Source organism: Mercenaria mercenaria, chromosome 1, assembly GCF_021730395.1.
Source record: "Mercenaria mercenaria strain notata chromosome 1, MADL_Memer_1, whole genome shotgun sequence".
In the NCBI taxonomy this organism is placed as follows: Eukaryota; Metazoa; Mollusca; class Bivalvia; order Venerida; family Veneridae; genus Mercenaria; species Mercenaria mercenaria.
Window position 1 is genome coordinate 61,675,684 of NC_069361.1, and position 18,875 is coordinate 61,694,558.

The window sequence follows — 18,875 nt, forward strand, 5'->3', positions numbered from 1 at the left end:
TCTAGGCCTGGATTGAAACTAGATCATCAGGTCAAATTAAAGGAAAAGCTTGTAAACAACCTAGAGGCCACATTTATAACCCTATCGTCATGAAACTTGGTCAGAATGTTTATCTTGATGATTTCTAAGCCAGTTTCGAAACTGGGTCATATGGGGTCAAAAACTAGACCAACCAGTCAAATCAGGAAAAGCTTGTTAACACTCTTGAGGCCACATTTATGACCCTATTTTCATGAAACTTGGTCAGAATGTTTATCTTGATGATTCTTAGGCTAAGTGTGAAACTGGGTCATATAGGGTCAAAAACTAGGTCACCCATTCAAATCAAAGGGAAAGCTTATTAACACTCTTGTTCATTTGATGTGCATGAAACTTGGTCAGAATGTTTGTGTGCATGAAATATCGTATAAATTTTTATCTGGGTCATGTAGGGTCAAAAACTAGGTCACAAGGTCAAATCAAAGAATAAGCTTGTTTACACTCAAAAGGCCATGTTTTTTGGTCCAATCTTAATGAAAATTTGTCAGAATATTTGTCTCCATGAAATCATTAGGTAAAACATGTTTACACTGTTATTGTGTGTTACTTAGCAACTAAGCGCCATCTTGGCCTTCTTGTACTTAGAATTTAAGGTTAATTTTGATTTATTTTCACTAAATCTCTGTTATAGTAGAAAGGATTTGATTCAAGCTTAAACTAGTTGGTCCACATCATCACACACATCATATAACACAAGAGCTGTAACTCTCACACCAATATTTCATGAATTATCCCCACTTTTTATTTAAAATTTCAGGTTAAAGTTTTGGTGCACTTTCACGCTATCTCATTTAACTTAAAACAGGTGTTCCACATCATCAACCATATCATTTGACACAAGGTTCATAACTTTGGCACCAATATTTTATGAATTATCCCCCTTTTTTACTTGAAATTTCAGGTTAAAGTTTTGATACACTTTCACTTTATCTCTGTTATTACCCAATGAATTTGATTCAAATTAAAATAGATGTTCCACATTATCTCTCTTATTGACCTGCCAGTCGTCTGAATCGGACGTTCCCTCCTTTGAATTTCCCGATTCTTTGCGTTTTTTGCACGCCAATCTTAAAACTGACTTTCATTGACCATGACTGTGATCTACTGACCTACTTCCTTAATATTTTAGCATCAGTTTGACATTTGAAAAATGTAGCTCATATTACTCAGGTGAGCGATCCAGGGTCATCATGACCCTCTTGTTTGGGTTAACGAGGCATACAACATCAACATTATTACCTTTATGATACGTAACTGAATATTTAGACAGGCGTATTTTGTGACAGTCTGGCACTCTTATTTTAATTTTTCAAACCATCCCTGAATATTTATCAACATGTGAAGTTGTTAACCCCCATCACCACCCACGTTCCAGATTTCTTACTTGATTGTGCTCTCTTAAGAACTTCTGTTCTTTTAAGTTCAAATATAATAAAACCATTTGCTTCTGAGTAACATCCTTAACTTTTTGCCGGATATATTTCTTTGTAGCCCGCCCGCTTAGCTCAGTAGGTAAGAGCGTTGGTCTACGGATCGCGGGGTCGCGAGTTCGATCCTCGGGCGGGGCGTATGTTCTCCGTGACTATTTGATAAACGACATTGTGTCTGAAATCATTAGTCCTCCACCTCTGATCATTCATGTGGGGAAGTTGGCAGTTACTTGCGGAGAACAGGTTTGTACTGGTACAGAACCCAGGAACACTGGTTAGGTTAACTGCCCGCCGTTACATGACTGAAATACTGTTGAAAAACGGCGTTAAACCCAAAACAAAACAAAACAAAAAAAAATATTTCTTTGCTTTTCCTAAACACTAACCCATTTGTCAGGGGATACCAATTCATCAAATTTGCTTGTTACTTAATACTTTTAACACAGACTGAAGCTATTGTCCAATATCTACATTAATATTGGAGTCATAAGTACTCCAGTGACAGCTTCAGCTTGCTCAGATGTGCCCTATTTCACTATCCAGCATGGAAATAGTCTAGTGTGACAGCTCTTGTTAGCTCACTTGAGCACGTTGGATGAGCTATTGTGATTGCTCACCGTCCGTCTGTCCATCCACACTTTTCTTCAAACAGCATCTCATCTGAAATCATTTGGTGGAAATTGATAAACTTTGCCTGGATGTTCCCAACAGTTTCACTTGGTGTCTCATTGGGGCTGTCAGAGCTAAAAGTAGAAAAATTTTCAAATGACATCTCCTCCTAAACTGCTAGTCTGATTTTGAAATAATTTCACACAAACGGTCCTAATGTACCCCTCTTCTTATAAAAACTGCTGGCCAAATTTCAAAATAATTCCAAGATTGTTCAAATTATTCTGATCTGTCAAAAAACATGGCCTCCAGAGGGCATGGTCTCTTTTCCCTATATGCATATAGTAGAAACTTTAGGAAACAGATTTGTATGAAACTGCTGGCCTTATTTTAAAATAATTTAGCACAAATGAGCATTGTGTGACCCTTTAGCAAGATTGAACAAATTATTTTGATACGTCAAAAAACATGGCAGCTAGGGGGCATGGTCCCTTTTTCCCTATTTGTATATTGGAAACTTTAAAAAGCTTGTCAGAAACAGCAGGCCCAATTTTAAAATATTTTACCAAAATGTTTGTTACCCCATATGTATATATAGGAAACTTTCAAAATCTTCTTGTTTGATATTGTCATATCACATCATGTCTTACCCCCAGCAACACATAAACCTTACCTGCATTTACTCAGTATAAACTTTTAAAAGATTCTTACCTGAAAACATTGGCACAATTTCAAAGTAATTTCACAGACATTTTTGCCGTTTCATCTACCAAAACTGTGAGTGATATAGGGCCATTATGACCCTCTTGTTATCTGAAAAGTATGAATGAAACATGACTTGTTTGTGTATTGCAGCTGGACACACACACCAACAGGAGATCCTGTAGACAGTGTTAGAGATACCATATTCTTTAAGACAGTTTCACTAGCAGTTACTGATGGTATGTTTATCTCAAGTTTCACTAGCAGTTACTGATGGTATGTTTATCTCGAGTTTCACTAGCAGTTACTGATGGTATGTTTATCTCGAGTTTCACTAGCAGTTACTGATGGTATGTTAATCTCGAGTTTCACTAGCAGTTACTGATGGTATGTTTATCTCGAGTTTCACTAGCAGTTACTGATGGTATGTTTATCTCGAGTTTCACTAGCAGTTACTGATGGTATGTTTATCTCGGGTTTCACTAGCAGTTACTGATGGTATGTTTATCTCAAGTTTCACTAGCAGTTACTGATGGTATGTTTATCTCAAGTTTCACATTTAAACAAATTTTGTGGGGACCTTATTTTTAGCTCGACTTTTCGAAGAAACTGTAGAGCTATTGCACTTGCCCCAGTGTCAACGTCAGCGTCGCCATAGTTAAAAATTTTGATAAAATCAAATATCTCTGTTACTTTCAAAGCTATTGACTTGAAACTTAGAAAAGTTATTTACTATCAAAGGCTATTTTGACAGAGTTAAGCCTCTTTTACTGGTAAAGCTCTAATTCAGAGTCAAGCACCGAGAAAAGTCAGCTCTTGTTTCACAACTTAATGAGCATTTGAATCTCAGATATGTTAGGATGAAGCAGTATGGGGAGAAATGTGCTGCTAATGAAAGCTATTTTATCTGTCAAATAGCATATACCAGATTTATGCCCTTGCAACAAAACATGTTTTGGAATCAACTCCTGTAATAGAGGGCATCCACAAAAATTGCCCCTTCTCTTATCTTAGTTATGAACAGATGCCTTTTTAGCTCACTCTCATCCATCAGAGGCTCATCAAAATCCTGAGAAAAATCTCTGATTGTACCCCCCGAACAATGAAGTTGTAAGGGGGTGTATACTGGTTTCAAGTTGTCTGTCTGTGCGCACCATCTCTCCTCATCCCCTTGACACAATTTAATGAAACTTCATACAAGTGATCAGTAACAACAGTAGTGTTGTGCATGGTGCATGTTAGGTTCTTTCAGAGTTACGGGACATTGTTTTTTTGTTACTTTACTATATACATAGAGTCTGCATATGCAGTTTTGTGCACACTAAATCTCCTGAACCCATGCACACAATTTAATGAAACTTCACACAAGTGATCAGTAGTAACCCTAGTTGTGCATGGTGCATGTTAGGTTCTTTCAGAAAAAAAAATCTGCACAGTTATGGGACTTTGTTTTTAGCTCCACTATTCGGAGAATAGGGGGGGCTATTCTGCTCGCCCCGGCTTCGGCATCGGCGTGACCTTTCTTGGTTAAAGTTTTTCTGTCATATCTTTGTTACTATTGCTTATATCTTACTGTAACTTCACATAAACATTGTCCAGTATACAAACAAAGTATGTATAGGGGCTGAGCCCATTATACCCAAGGTCAAGGTCACCAAGTTGTTATACTTAGGTTATTATGCCCCCACTTTGGGGGGGGGCATATAGATTTGCTCTTGTCCGTCCGTCCGTCTGTCCGTCCTTCCGAAAATGTTGTGTCGCGCGTAGCTCTGAAAGTATTTGACGTAGAGTCACAAAACTTTACATGAATGTTGGTCAGCATGTGTAGTTATGCACCTGGGGTTTCGCGTCCGGATTCATTCAGTCATGTAGAAGTTATGGCCCCTGACTTTGTAAAAATTGGTCATTTTAATGTTGTGTCGTGCCTAGCTCCAAAAGTATATGACCTAGAGTCACAAAACTTTACAGGCATGTTGGTCAGCATGTGTAGTTGTGCACCTGGGGTTTCGCGTCCGGATTCATCCAGACATGTAGGAGTTATGGCCCCTGACTTAGTAAAAAATTGGTTATTTTAATGTTGTGTCGCGCATAGCTCCAAAAGTATTTGACCTAGAATCACCAAAGTTTACAGGAATGTTGGTCATCATGTGTAGTTGTGCACCTGGGGTTTCACGTCCGGATTCATGCAGTCATGTAGAAGTTATGGCCCCTGACTTTGTAAAAATTGGTCATTTTAATGTTGTGTCGTGCCTAGCTCCAAAAGTATATGACCTAGAGTCACAAAACTTTACAGGCATGTTGGTCAGCATGTGTAGTTGTGCACCTGGGGTTTCGCGTCCGGATTCATCCAGTCATGTAGGAGTTATGGCCCCTGACTTAGTAAAAAATTGGTCATTTTAATGTTGTGTCGCGCATAGCCCCAAAAGTATTTGACCTAGAATCACCAAAGTTTACAGGAATGTTGGTCAGCATGTGTAGTTGTGCACCTGGGGTTTCGCATCCGGATTCATTCAGTATTGTAGGAGTTCTGGCCCCTGACTAATGTCATGTAGTGGGGGCATCTGTGTCCCATGGACACATTTCTAGTTTTTAAGGTTAAAGTTTTTCTGGCTTAACTTTGTTACTATTGCTTATATCTTATTGTTACTTCACATAAACATTGTCCAGTATGCAAGGCCATTATACCCTAGGTCAAGGTCACCAAGGTGTTATACTTAGGCTATTTTTAAGGTTAAAGTTTTTCGTCAACCCTTGTTTTTCTGTCATAACTTTGTTACTATTGCTTATATCTTATTGTTACTTCACATAAACATTGTCCAGTATAGAAACAAAGTGTGTGTAGGGGCTGAGCCCATTATACCCAAGGTCAGGGTCACCAAGGTGTTATACTTATTATTGTTATTTTTAAGGTTAATGTTTTCGACAACCTTTGTTTTCCTGTCATATCTTTGTTACTATTGCCTATATCTTACTGAAACTTCACTTAAACATTGTCCAGCATACAAACAAAGTATGTGCTGGGGCTGGGCCCATTATAGCCAAGGCCAAGGTCATCAAGTTGTTATACTTAGAGCCCCATGTGGTTCTGGGATGATCTATGTATGAAAAGAATTGGAACCACTGCCTTACTCTTGCATGACCATAAGAGGCGACTAATAGGGTCTTAACACTTGGTTTTGCTGTAACTCTGTGATTCCAGCAGGTATGCAAATTTTGATTCCATACCTCATGTTTTTATTTCGATGTAAATAAGATGTGAAACCAAAATTTGTAGTCCTGTTTGGCGCCATATAACCTATACTGTGTTGGTGCGCCGTAAAACCCAAATAAATAAATAAATAAAATAAATTCTACTTTTTTTCATGTTAGATTTTTTTGAAAGTTTTGTTTTTAGACATATCTTTTGTATGTAAGTAGAGGTCTCTTATTTAGACATGAATTCATTTTAATGTCAAATCTCTGAATAGTGGAGCACGCTGTCTTAGGGACAGCTCTTTGTAGGTCTTACCATATCCCATCCTTTGGCGTCAATATCAGAAAGGACTTGTACACCCTGATTAACACTTAAGTTTAAAATGACTAGTGGTTATTACACAGAAAATATTCATTTTGGTAGTTTTTAAATAAACTTACATTCTTCATGTTGAGACTACTTTTCCTTTCAGGTTGGGATCCTAGATCATTGCTGCCGGACTTGCAGTCATTACTGACATGTGAAGTGCTTGCTGCAGTAGCTACAAACAAACAATTACAGTTCCTGCTTGCTGCCGTGTATGAACTTGTAAATAATTACACATGAACACAGTTACACTTCCTGCATGATGCAGTCTAGCACTTTGCAGATAAACAATAATTCTGTGTGTAATATTCTGTATGTAAACATAGCAATGTTTAGTTTGCGCATTGGCAACTAGACAGCTTATTAGGACCTGTACCTTGTCTTCTAAATGCTGCATTATACTTTTGTAAGTGTTGGAAGCTCCAGAAACAGCTTTTGGACAGTAGTTTCATCATTGTCATCATCATTTTACTCTTGAGGCCAGAGTTTGTTGATTTTTTGTTACTCAGACCCTCCTGCCCTATTTTCTGTCATTTTCAAAAAAAATGAAATTTTAAAAATTTCAAAAAATTTTAAGAACAATGATTGATGTTATGCCGAGTTCTGATGATGACAACTCCAATATTTGTCAGTGTATTAGCTGTCAGTGTATTAGCTGTCAGTGTCATATCAGGGGTTTTTTTTACGACTGGGGGAAGAGGCCCCAGCCTGTCATTGGGGGAAGAAAATAGCCCGCGACGAGCAGTTTTGGGGGATTTTTTCACTCAGGGGGGAATTTACAATTATGCATAATAAACACTTTAAACTATGTTTTTATTACATATTCTTGCAACTTTTAGCAACTATACACACTGTCACTTAGCAATAGATGGACTTGCACTAATGTTCACTTATCATTGTAACAAGGTGGGTGGGGAGAGTTGAAATGCTCAAATCATTGAATATTTAAAGGTCACATGCTTTTATTCACAAAAATATGCTTTAAAATAAGAGTTGCTTTTGCAAGAGTCATCATATTATTATTAAATGCATACTTTTGTTGGCTTTTTATTTCAATTGTACTAGAAAATCTTTTAAGAAAGGATAAGAAAGTCCGAAAATCACGATCGCGAAAACGTGTGACAAATATGAAAAAAACGAAAGCAAACATTAAAAATTCTTGATAAAATTTCATCTTTTTTCAGAACTATTCCATACTTATAATATCTGATTACTTAAAACATTTATATTTTATTTTGGTCTAGCAAAATACCTCGGCAAAGATAATAAATTTGCGTAACGGCCGACTGGCTTATTTAATCGAATCAAGCAAATAAAATAATTACTTTAAATTAACAACACATATTACACAATACAGCATAAGCTGTTACCGCTAATTAACAAGAGGTACAAACACGCTAATCTGACGCTGCATTGTTTATCAATCATCTATATTACATACTGATGATAACCACGTGTCACTCGGCGCGTGGCGTGAATGACATCTGTCAGTAGCTAATTAACATACGACGCTCCGCCTACTGTCATACTTACGCTGGTGTCGACAAACAGTATGAAGTTCACTGGGATTTTGATTGACAAGGGCAGAGCTTTCGAACTCGTTACGCATCAAAGAGTATTACCGCGAGACAAGCAGACGCCCACGGCATATTATGTGCGAGTCAGATAGAGTTTTTATCGATTTTCGCTGGTCAAAACCGGAACCTCGGGTCCACTGAACGCTCTTGTAACATTTTTCTACTATTTCTAAAGGTTTTCACACCCATTGAAAATTTTGAAAGACCGTCTGCAATTGTGAACGGGTCCGATATTCGGTCGGGAAAATCGCTGGGAGTAATCTCCATTGCTTTGTTTACGATTTTGGAGGGGGGGGGGGGAATTTCGGACGAAGGGGAATTTCGACTGCGGTAGGGGAAATCCTTGGCTGTGGGGGAAATCCTCGGCTGGGGGACGAGGCCGATATTCGGCCTCTGCTATAGAATAAAAAAAAAACCTGCATATAGGCGCGATTTCCTCTCAGATGAAAGCGTCTTCCATATGTAAACAATTGTGTGAAATTTAAGATTATCTTTGAAACATTTACAATATGCGATGAAAAAGCGAAATCCGGTATATCGACAATTAAACAATGAAACACAAGTTCTGTAAAGGCCAAGAAGATGAAAGCATGAAAAACTTTACGGTGTCGCAAATATATGCTAGATGTAACCAAATGTAAATAACAATGGCAACATTGATGTGAATTTGACATGCATTTGGAAAATAAAATATGACATGGGAAGAGGTATATTGAGATGACCCAAGGAGCAACAAAGTGCTGCCGAACAAATGAGTCATCTGATAAAGCTTTTGATCACTTACCGTCTGTTGTTTTACTGCCTTTTTTAGCTCACCTGTCAAATAGTGACAAGGTGAGCTTTTGTGATCACCCTTCGTCCGTCGTCAGTCCGTCCGTCTCGTCCATCCATGCGTCAACAATTTCTTGTCTGCACGATAATGGTTTCATTTATGATTTTATTTTAACCAAACTTGCACACAACTTGTATCACAATAAGATCTCGGTTCCTTTCTTGAACTGGCCAGATCCCATTACAGGTTCCAGAGTTATGGCCCCTGAAAGGGCCAAAATTAGCTATTTTGACCTTGTCTGCACAATAGCAGCTTTATTTATAATTTGATTTTTACCAAACTGGCACACAACTTGTACCACCATAAGATCTCGGTTCCTTTCTTGAACTGGTCAGATTCCATCATGGGTTCCAGAGTTATGGCCCCTGAAAGGGCCAGAATTAGCTATTTTGACCTTGTCTGCACAATAGCAGCTTCATTTATGATTTGAATTTAATCAAACTTGCACAAAACTTGTGTCACCATAAGATCTCGGTTCCTTTCTTGAACCGGCCAGATCCCATAATGGATTCCAGAGTTATGGCCCCTGAAAGGGCCAAAATTAGCTATTTTGACCTTGTCTGCACAATAGCAGCTTCATTTATGATTTGATTTTAACCAAACTTGCACAAAACTTGTATCACCACAAGATTTTGTTTCCTTTCTTGAACTGGCCAGATTCCTTCATGGGTTCCAGAGTTATTGCCCCTTAAAGGTCCAAAATTGGCTATTTTGGCTTTTGCAGCCATATAGAGACTTCATTTATGGTTTTATTTGATACAAACTTCCAAAATATCTTCAACAAAAATAATTCTTGGATTCCATGACAAATCAGATCCATTTGTAGGTTCCAGAGTTATTTTATATCTGATTACCTCCCCTGATTGTAATCAAAATGGATTTATATCAGTAAGTACTTATAGGACTTATTTAAAATTTCATTATTGTCATTAGTTGGACTGAGCCAATGAGGGTAGATAACTATGGACTGATTTTATGTCAAATTACCTCCCTTTATTTCAAATTAAAATGGGTATATCTCCGTAACTAATGAAGATACTGATCTGAAATTTCATTTATGTCAACAGATTTATTTGGCAGATCCTTCTTTTGTTAACTTACAATCATTGTTTTTAATTACTTCCCTTTTACGTTACTATAAATAGCTTGTTTTTAGTAACTTTTTTATTATTGGCCGTAGGGAAAAACCGAGACCACTTTTCTACGGTACAACATGGATGGTACCTCCAATTTTTAGGTGTATTTTGACACATCTGTACCTTGTAAGAATTTTTTTTTTCTTTTTGGTTTAAGTTCTTCCCTTTGTTGTTCCTGTCCTTTGGACTTAGATATTTTTTCTGAGGACCTTCTTTTGCCTCAAGTGCAATGATAACAGGTGAGAAATATAGGGCCATCATGGCCCTCTTGTTTTATATTTTTTTTCCCTTCTGTCAACATTTTTCTGCCCAAAATCCGAGTAACAAAAAATTTAAAAGACTCTGGCCTAATGCTTGCTGACTCAGTAGTACAATAAACATTTTCAGTTCTAGTGTTTCATCCATCTTCTGTTACAAGATATTTGATTTTGAAAGCTTTAGCTTTTTAGCTCACCTGAGCACAAAGTGCTCATGGTGAGATGTAGTGATCACGCTCTGTCCATTGTGCATCTGTCCGTTGTCAACAGTTGTGTTTAAAAGACATCTCTACCAAAACCACTGAACGGATTTTGATGAAACTTGGCATGGATCTTCCTCGGATGGTCCTCTACCAAAGTTGTACAAACAGTTCCGCTTGGTTGCACATAGGGGCTGCCAGAGCTAAAAATAGAAATATCTTCAAACAATATCTCCTAAACCGTCAAAAAACATGGCTGCCAGGGTACTTCAAGTTTGACTTTGAGGTTATAGGTCAAAGGTCAAGGTGACAATGAACCAGAACAGTTGAACAGTTTCCAGATGATAACTTGAGAATGCTTAGACCTAGGATCATAAATTTTGGTAAATTAGTGAAACATCATAAAATACAGGTCAAGTTCGACTTTAGGTCAAAGGTCAAGGTCACAATTACCCGGAACAGTAAACCTGTCTCTGGATGATAACTTGAGAATGGTTGGTCATGACATGCAGATGACCCCTATTGATTTTGAGGTCAGTAGGTCAAAGGTCAAGGTAAGGTGATCTGGAACATTTAAATTGTTTCTGGACAATAACTTGAGAACGCTTTAGCCTAGAACCATGAAACTTAATAGGGAGGTTGATCATGACCAGCAGATGACCCCTGTTGATTTTGAGGTCAACCTCGACATTGGCTTACTTGTGTGACAAGGCTGTATTGTGGGGGTATAATTCGTCACTCCTGTGACAGCTCTAGTTCAAATTTTTCTGATTTTTCAAAAAACATGGCTGCCAGTGCATCCGTCCGTCGTCAACAATTGTGTTTAAAAGACATCTCCTCCAAAACCACTGAATTGATTTTGATGAAACTTGGCATAGATGTTCCTTGGATTGTCCTCTACCAAAATTGTTCAAACAGTTCCACTTAATTGCACATAGGGACCGCCAGAGCTAAAAATAGAATTATCTTCAAACGACATTATGTCACTCTCTACCAAGATTGTTCAAATTATACCGATTTGTCAAAAAGATGGCTGCCAGGGGGCATGGTCAATTTTCTCTGTATGTGTATAGCGGAAATTAAAAAAAATTTCTTGGTGAAACTGCTAGCCCGATATTAAAGGTCCAATACTAAGGAAAGTGAACATTTTAATTTCTTTTAAAAAGCACAGAAACTATTTCATTTTGTTGGAAAATGAAAGTTGGTATGTAGAAATTCGAAATAAATCGCAGTATATGTACAATTATTTTTCTATGAAGTATGAAGAAAGTTAAAAAGACCTGGGGGGTCATTCTGTCGATTCATTGAAATTTCAACATAATACACATACATTTCTTTGAGTTCCAAAGACTTTCTGTAAATTTTGACCTGCCAATCTTCATTATTTAGTGTCTTGCAGAAGTCTATGCACTGGCTATGAAAAAAATTGCCAACTCACTTTCCCTTAGTAATGGACCTTTAAAATAACTTTTCACGAGAGGTACTTGTGTGACCCTCTGCCAAGATTGTTCAAATTGTTTTGATTTGTCAAAAAACATGGCCGCAGAGGGGGTGGTCACTTTTCCCTATATGTATATAGTGGAAATTTTAAAAATCTTCTTTTGTGAAACTGCTGGCCTGATTTTAGAATAATTTTACACAAATGGTTCTTGTGTGACCCTCTACCAAGATTATTCAAATTATACCCTAGGGCCTAGTATCATGAAAGTTGAAAGGGAGGTTGCTCATGACCAGCAGATGACTCCTATTGATTTTGATTTTTAGCTCAACTATACAAAGTATAAGGAGAGCTGTCCTACTCGACCCGGCGTCAGCATCTTTCCGCATCCCCACCTTGGTTAAAGTTTTTTTTACACTTTCTCTTTTTTCATCATATCTCTGTAATTACTTGATGGATTTGATTCAAACTTGAAATAGTTATTCCTCATCATCACCCATATCACATACATGTCATACATCCCGGATTGTCCCAGAAATCACATACTCGTCCCGTTGTCCCAGAGAATGTTGAAATGTCCCGGAAAATTAAAAATACAGAAAACAAAAATAACCCCCAAAAATCTAGTTTTTTTGGTCTATAAATTGTTGAATTTTACATTAATAAAACACAATAAACAGTCCCCGGTGTCACATTGTTTATTCCTAATTATCCGATAATCAGTTTCATGCCCTCGAGCGGGACACATGTTGATTAAGCCAGCTCCGATCAACACTCATATATTGAACGCGCCCCGCGATCTTTTGATGACCCAGATTAATTTACTGTCAGCTATTTTGAAGACTCTTATTATGAATTGACAAAATTATGCAATCAATAGCAGTTTTATGATAATTTAATATTAGGAACAATAGCCGAAAATCTCGTTGTTTTTAGCACGTAGGCAGTGAAGCTACATGTAGCCTTGATTGGAAGAAATTTTATATCGATTTTATCTACAAGATTAATTTTATTCCTTTGAGGATTCCATTTTATTAATGATTAGATAAACATTTTAGCTTTAAAATGATACCAAATAAGCTGGATTCTAAATCACGATGACCAGGTTAATTCTTCGTATGTAGCAAGTCTACTAATTCAGTTCACCTCGGGAACGCAACCAATTCACGTGCCGAACTATAGACGCGAATAACCCTATTTACCTCCCTTAGAAAGCTAGACGACATTTGCAGCAAATTATTCCTAAGCGAGGGAACAATGTTTATCTCCGGAAACTGCATGTAATTTTATGATATTTATGCATGAAACAGACGAATACTAGTGTCACGGTGTATGTCCCGGACAAAGAGTAAAAATCCCGGAAATTTTAACTCAGAATCCCGGAAAGGTCCTGAAAAATTATGGCATGTATGCCCATATCATTTGACATAAGGGTCATAACGCTTGCACCAAAATTTCATGATTTATCCCCCCTTTTCACTTAGATTTTCAGGTTAAAGTTTTGTTGCACGTTTACTCTATCTCTGTTATTATTGAATGGATTTGATTCAGACTTAAAATAATTGTTCAACATCATCACCCACATCATATGACACAAGGTGCATAACTCTGGCACAAATTTTTCATGAATTATTCCCCCTTTTTACTTAGAATTTCAGGTTAAAGTTTTGATGCACTTTCACTCTATCTCTGTTATTACTGAATGAATTTGATTCAAACTTATAATACTTGTTACTCACATCATATGTCACAAGGTGCATAACTTTGGCACAAATTTTTCATGAATATTTCCCCCTTTTTACTTAGAATTTCAGGTTAAAGTTATGATGCACTTTATTTATCTCTGTTATTACTGAATTGATTTGATTCATACTTGAAGTAGTTGTTCCACATCATCACCCTCATCATATGACACAAGGTGCATAACTCCTGCACCAATATTTTATGAACTATGCCCCTTTTTTGCTTAGAATTATAGTTATGTAGTGTTTTGATACACTTTATATTTACTTCTCTTATTACTTGATATTTTTGACACAGACTCAAGCTATTGTGCAATATTTTCATCCACCATTGGAGTCATTTAACTCTCCAATGACAGCTCCAGTTTCCTCAGAGGTGCCCAGTTTCACTATCCAGCATCGAAACAGTCGAGCGCGCTGTCTCCTGGGACAGCTCTTGTTGTTTGTTTGTTTTGGGTTTAACGCCGTTTTTATGCCCCCGAAGGGAGGCATATAGTTTTTGAACCGTCTGTCGGTCTGTCAGTCTGTCGGTCTGTCCGCAATTTTCGTGTCCGGTCCATATCTTTGTCATCGATGGATGGATTTTCAAATAACTTGGCATGAATGTGTACCACAGTAAGACGACGTGCAGTGCGCAAGACTTAGGTCCGTAGCTCAAAGGTCATGGTCACACTTAGACGTTAAAGGATAGTGCATTGATGGGCGTGTCCGGTCCATATCTTTGTCATCGATGGATGGATTTTCAAATAACTATGCATGAATGTGTACCACAGTAAGACGACGTGCAGTGCGCAAGACCCAGGTCCGTAGCTCAAAGGTCAAGGTCACACTTAGACGTTAAAAGATAGTGCATTGATGGGCGTGTCCGGTCCATATCTTTGTCATCGATGGATGGATTTTCAAATAACTATGCATGAATGTGTACCACAGTAAGACGACGTGCAGTGCGCAAGACCCAGATCCGTAGCTCAAAGGTCAAGGTCACACTTAGACGTTAAAGGATAGTGCATTGATGGGCGTGTCCGGTCCATATCTTTGTCATCGATGGATGGATTTTCAAATAACTATGCATGAATGTGTACCACAATAAGACGACGTGTCACACGCAAGACCCAGGTCCGTAGCTCAAAGGTCAAGGTCACACTTAGACGTTAAAGATCATTTTTCATGATAGTGCATATATGGGCATGTCCGGTCCATATCTTTGTCATTCATGCATGGATTTTAAAATAACTATGCATGAATGTGTGACACAGTAAGACGATGTGTCGCACGCAAGACCCAGCTCCGTAAGTCAAAGGTCCTAAACTCTAACATCGGCCATAACTATTCATTCAAAGTGCCATCGGGGGCATGTGTCATCCTACGGAGACAGCTCTTGTTCAACAGAATTTCAGTCATGGAACAGCGGGCAATTAACCTAACCACTGTTCCTGGATTCTGTACCAGTACAAACCTGTTCTCCGCAAGTAACTGCCAACTTCCCCGCATGAATTATCAGAGGTGGAGTACGAATGATTTCAGACACAATGTCCTTTATCAAATCATCACGGAGACCATATGCCCTGTCCGCGGATCGAACTCATGACTCTGCGATCGGTAGACCAACGCTCTCCCTACTGAGCTAAGCAGGTATTGTTCGAGGTCAGTAGTGATTTTGAGAACAGTTAAACCGTTTCCAGAAATAACTTGAGAATGTTTGGGCCAAGGATCATGAAACTTAATAGGGAGGTTGATCATGACCAGCAGATGACCCCTTATTGATTTTGTGGTCAGTTAATCAAAGTTCAAGGTCGCAGTGACCCGGAATAGTTAAACAGTTTCCAGATGATAACTTGAGAACGCTTGGGCCTAGGATCATGAAACTTGATAGGGAGGTTGATCATGACCCTTAATGATTTTGAGGTCAAGGTGACAATGACTCAAAACAGTTAAACCGTTTCCGGACAATAACTTGAGAATGCTTTGACCTAGGATCAGGAAACTTAATAGGGAGGCTGATCATGATCAGCAGATTTTGAGGTCAGTAGGTCAAATGTCAAGGTCACTTTGACCCAGAACAGTAGGACTTTTATTGCCAGATACCTAGAAAATGGTTGTCTAAGATCACATTTGACTGGTAAATGACCAATAATTATTGATTTGAGGTCAGTACATCAAACGTCCAGTGCAGAGTGACCAAATAATTTCTGTTCCTTGTGCATTTACTGAATGCATCAAAGGGGGTATTTCGTGTTGTACGAGCTCTTGTTTCATGGTATATACATAACAGTGAAACACCGCTTGCTCGAGCATCGATGACTTGAGTACCCGGGCTCGCTCGAGCAATTCATGTGGTCCCGGCTGATTTCCTTCTATTTTCTGTGCGAAATTACCACGGCTGGGTCGAGCATCGATAACTCGATCGCTCGAGCATGACATCTGGTCCCTGTGTATTAATTTACTCTTTGTTGCTTCTTGCAAACTCGAGCAGAGGTGTCAAAATTTTTCACACCTTCGGTGGTCAGAATTTATCGGTTAATTAAAATTTTCCACACACCGTGAGAATTGCGTGGTCTATTCCGCTACTATCCTAAATGTTTGTTTGTCGGTATATTTGATCTGATAATGAGATTTATTATTGATAAAAGGTTGAACAAAAGTTTTATTGATCAGATATAGATGAGTAACTGATTACTTAAATCTTCTTTTCTGCAGGATCGAGAAGACTGTCATGAGATCTTAGTATTTTAATCAGCAGTTGTTTGCATGCAAGTGAAAGAAATAATATAGCCTTTTCATAAAATTGAGACGATAATTTTGATATGCACTTGTTGATAAATAAAAATAAAAAGTCCTAGTTGTTTCTTCACGTGTGCCATTTACAAATTACGTTTTGAAACGTCTGTCATAGATAACGTTTGTAATACGTTTTTTTTTAAATGTCACAAGCATGTTATTATTACGCATCACCGTTTAATCTGCAAATGGTCGCGATGACAATTGATATTGGTAGAACAATTTCCTTCTTATGTTTGGGTCGCTCGAAACCATGGATAACTCAAGCATTTTGCTCATCCCCTTGCGACCTCGAGCAAGCGGTGTTTTACTGTATATAGAATCGAAACTCGATATCTCAAACTCGCTTACCTCAAAATTCCGCTTAAGTCGATGAAATTTTCAAGTCCAGTCAAATTTCCTTCTTTATATAATGTAATTTAACTCCGATTACGTCAATGACTTACCGAGACTCCGGATGTGTCAAGAGGGATTTTCAGTCCCGTCAATAAAATTCAAGTGCATTGTAAACTCGGTAAGTCGAAGTGAGAAAAAATAGGCGATAAAACTTCACACATCTCATTGTGAATATGGTTGGTTTTTAACACACATGTCCATGTTTATTGCCTAACCAGAAAGCCTTGATGCGAACATGTCAAAGGTGCGGCGATAATCAAAGTCAATCATGATGTCAAACTTGTTTGCACGTGCCATAATGATAATTGTTTGATGTAAACATTTGATTTTTTAATCAGCGGTCATTTGTTTTTGAGACTTTATGAAAAATTTTTTTAATTTAAACAAATGAATTAATTAGTTTGAACAGCTGGGATCTTTATTACGGATTAAATAGAGGTAATTGCGATGATAATGTATAAAAATTAACTTCTTGGGGGAAATCGTCGATCGTTCAAGATGTCAGATCGAAATGCAGTCAGTCCTTCGGGAGAGAAGTCTGGTACAAAAGGAAACTTGACTAGAAAACATTTTAGGTTAGTATCATGTTTTTCATTCTTCGAAAAACTGAAAACTCTGATAAGCTCAATCTGTGCGGAATCGTGTACGCGTAAAGTGCCAACAGCATATACACGGCATCAAGGAAACAGTTTTTATCTTTTATTAAACCTTTTCGTAACTAAACCCACTTTCTTCATCATTTCGTCCATATACATCTTCAAGTCGAATTTCGGTTATCTCGAAATAAAAAGCACGGTCCCTTGAAATTCGAGATACCGAGTTTCGCCTGTACTTCAGTTTGTTGATGTTCTATTTACACGTAAACCAAACATATACAACAAACACATTCTTTCCATACAATAGATCTATATTTGCTAAGGTTTTTCACAGAACTATAGGATGAACAAAATACCACAAGTATTTCAATACTCGTGCTCAGTCTCCAAACTCAGAACAAATTATTCACTTGAAACAGTTCACAACCAAAAAGCAGAATGTAAATTTATGCACCTCTAAAACTCAAAAGGTCCCATCAACACACAAATTCATATGATCAACCAAATTATAAACACCAAATGACGATTCAAACTGCAAACAAACAAAGTATCAGCTTGAAATTGAAACCACAATTAAACAGCCGAAAACCATAATACCGTAGATACCCATGTATAATGCAAACCCGTGTATAATGCGCACCCCCGATTTTAGCCCAAAATCCTGGGGGAAAAAAACATTTTTGGTCAATTTTGAGGTGGATGGAAAACGAAAGTAGAGTTTACATCGACACTGGTAATAAATCTCCGCAGCAGAGAGCAGCATCAGTCTTGCGGTACTATCGATTTTTGTTTTCTCGAAAATAAAACCAGTAAAATATTGTTGTATTTGTTGTTTTACCTTTTTTAAGGTTTAGGAGTATAGCATCAAAACACAGAAATATTTTATAAACGAACAACATCGTTACCAATATTTTACCTGACCATTACATGTTCTGCCGTACTGAAAATATTCTGAAAAAGTTGTCCCCCTTTGAAAATGAATGCCATTTGTAAAGAAATAAAAATAAACAATCGTTGAAAACTGTGTTCCACCTAGTTATGTGAAATTTCAACACTCGCACGCTATTACAAATGCATCAAAACAAACATGTGTAACAGTTCCTTGAAAATGGTGAGTTTTTAAAAGCGCTTGACTGTCTGGAATTGGGGCCTGTTTAAACAGTTCTTTTTTCGGAATTCAATGCTTATATCAGTATACTGACACTTGTTTTGTAGAGTAATATAAGTAATATACACGCTATCATTACAAAAACGACAAAACAAGTGTCAGTATACTAATATAAACATTGAATTCCAAAAAAATGACTGTCTAAATGGGACCTACTTCCGGGCAGTCAAACGCCTTCAAACCATTATCTTTCAAAATGACATGAGCTTCTCAATTCAAACCGATAACAAAAGGTGTGATAGTCTTTTTGTCAAGATCAAATAGCCAGTAATTACCAGCAATTAACGTGTCACGTTGTGTCAATTATGTTGTTCACAGTTTGATCTCGGTTAAAGATAATTCTCGATCTTTAATTGGTTTCATAATTTTTGTGATTTATTAACATTCCTTTCATCAAAATACTTTTAAATTTATTG

The 18,875-nt window shown here is 37.6% G+C and overlaps 1 protein-coding gene across 1 annotated transcript in view; it reads left to right on the forward strand.

The window, feature by feature from the left end:
• LOC123566185 (nuclear pore complex protein Nup133-like) overlaps positions 1-7,874 on the forward strand; it is a 420,170-nt gene extending 412,296 nt beyond the window's left edge. Inside the window, exons 33-34 of the mRNA XM_053549042.1 lie at positions 2,934-3,019; positions 6,446-7,874. Coding sequence (XP_053405017.1) covers positions 2,934-3,019; positions 6,446-6,579 — 220 coding nt within the window. The 3' untranslated portion in view covers positions 6,580-7,874. The remainder of the gene's footprint in view (positions 1-2,933; positions 3,020-6,445) is intronic.
• The last annotated feature ends 11,001 nt before the right edge of the window (positions 7,875-18,875 follow it).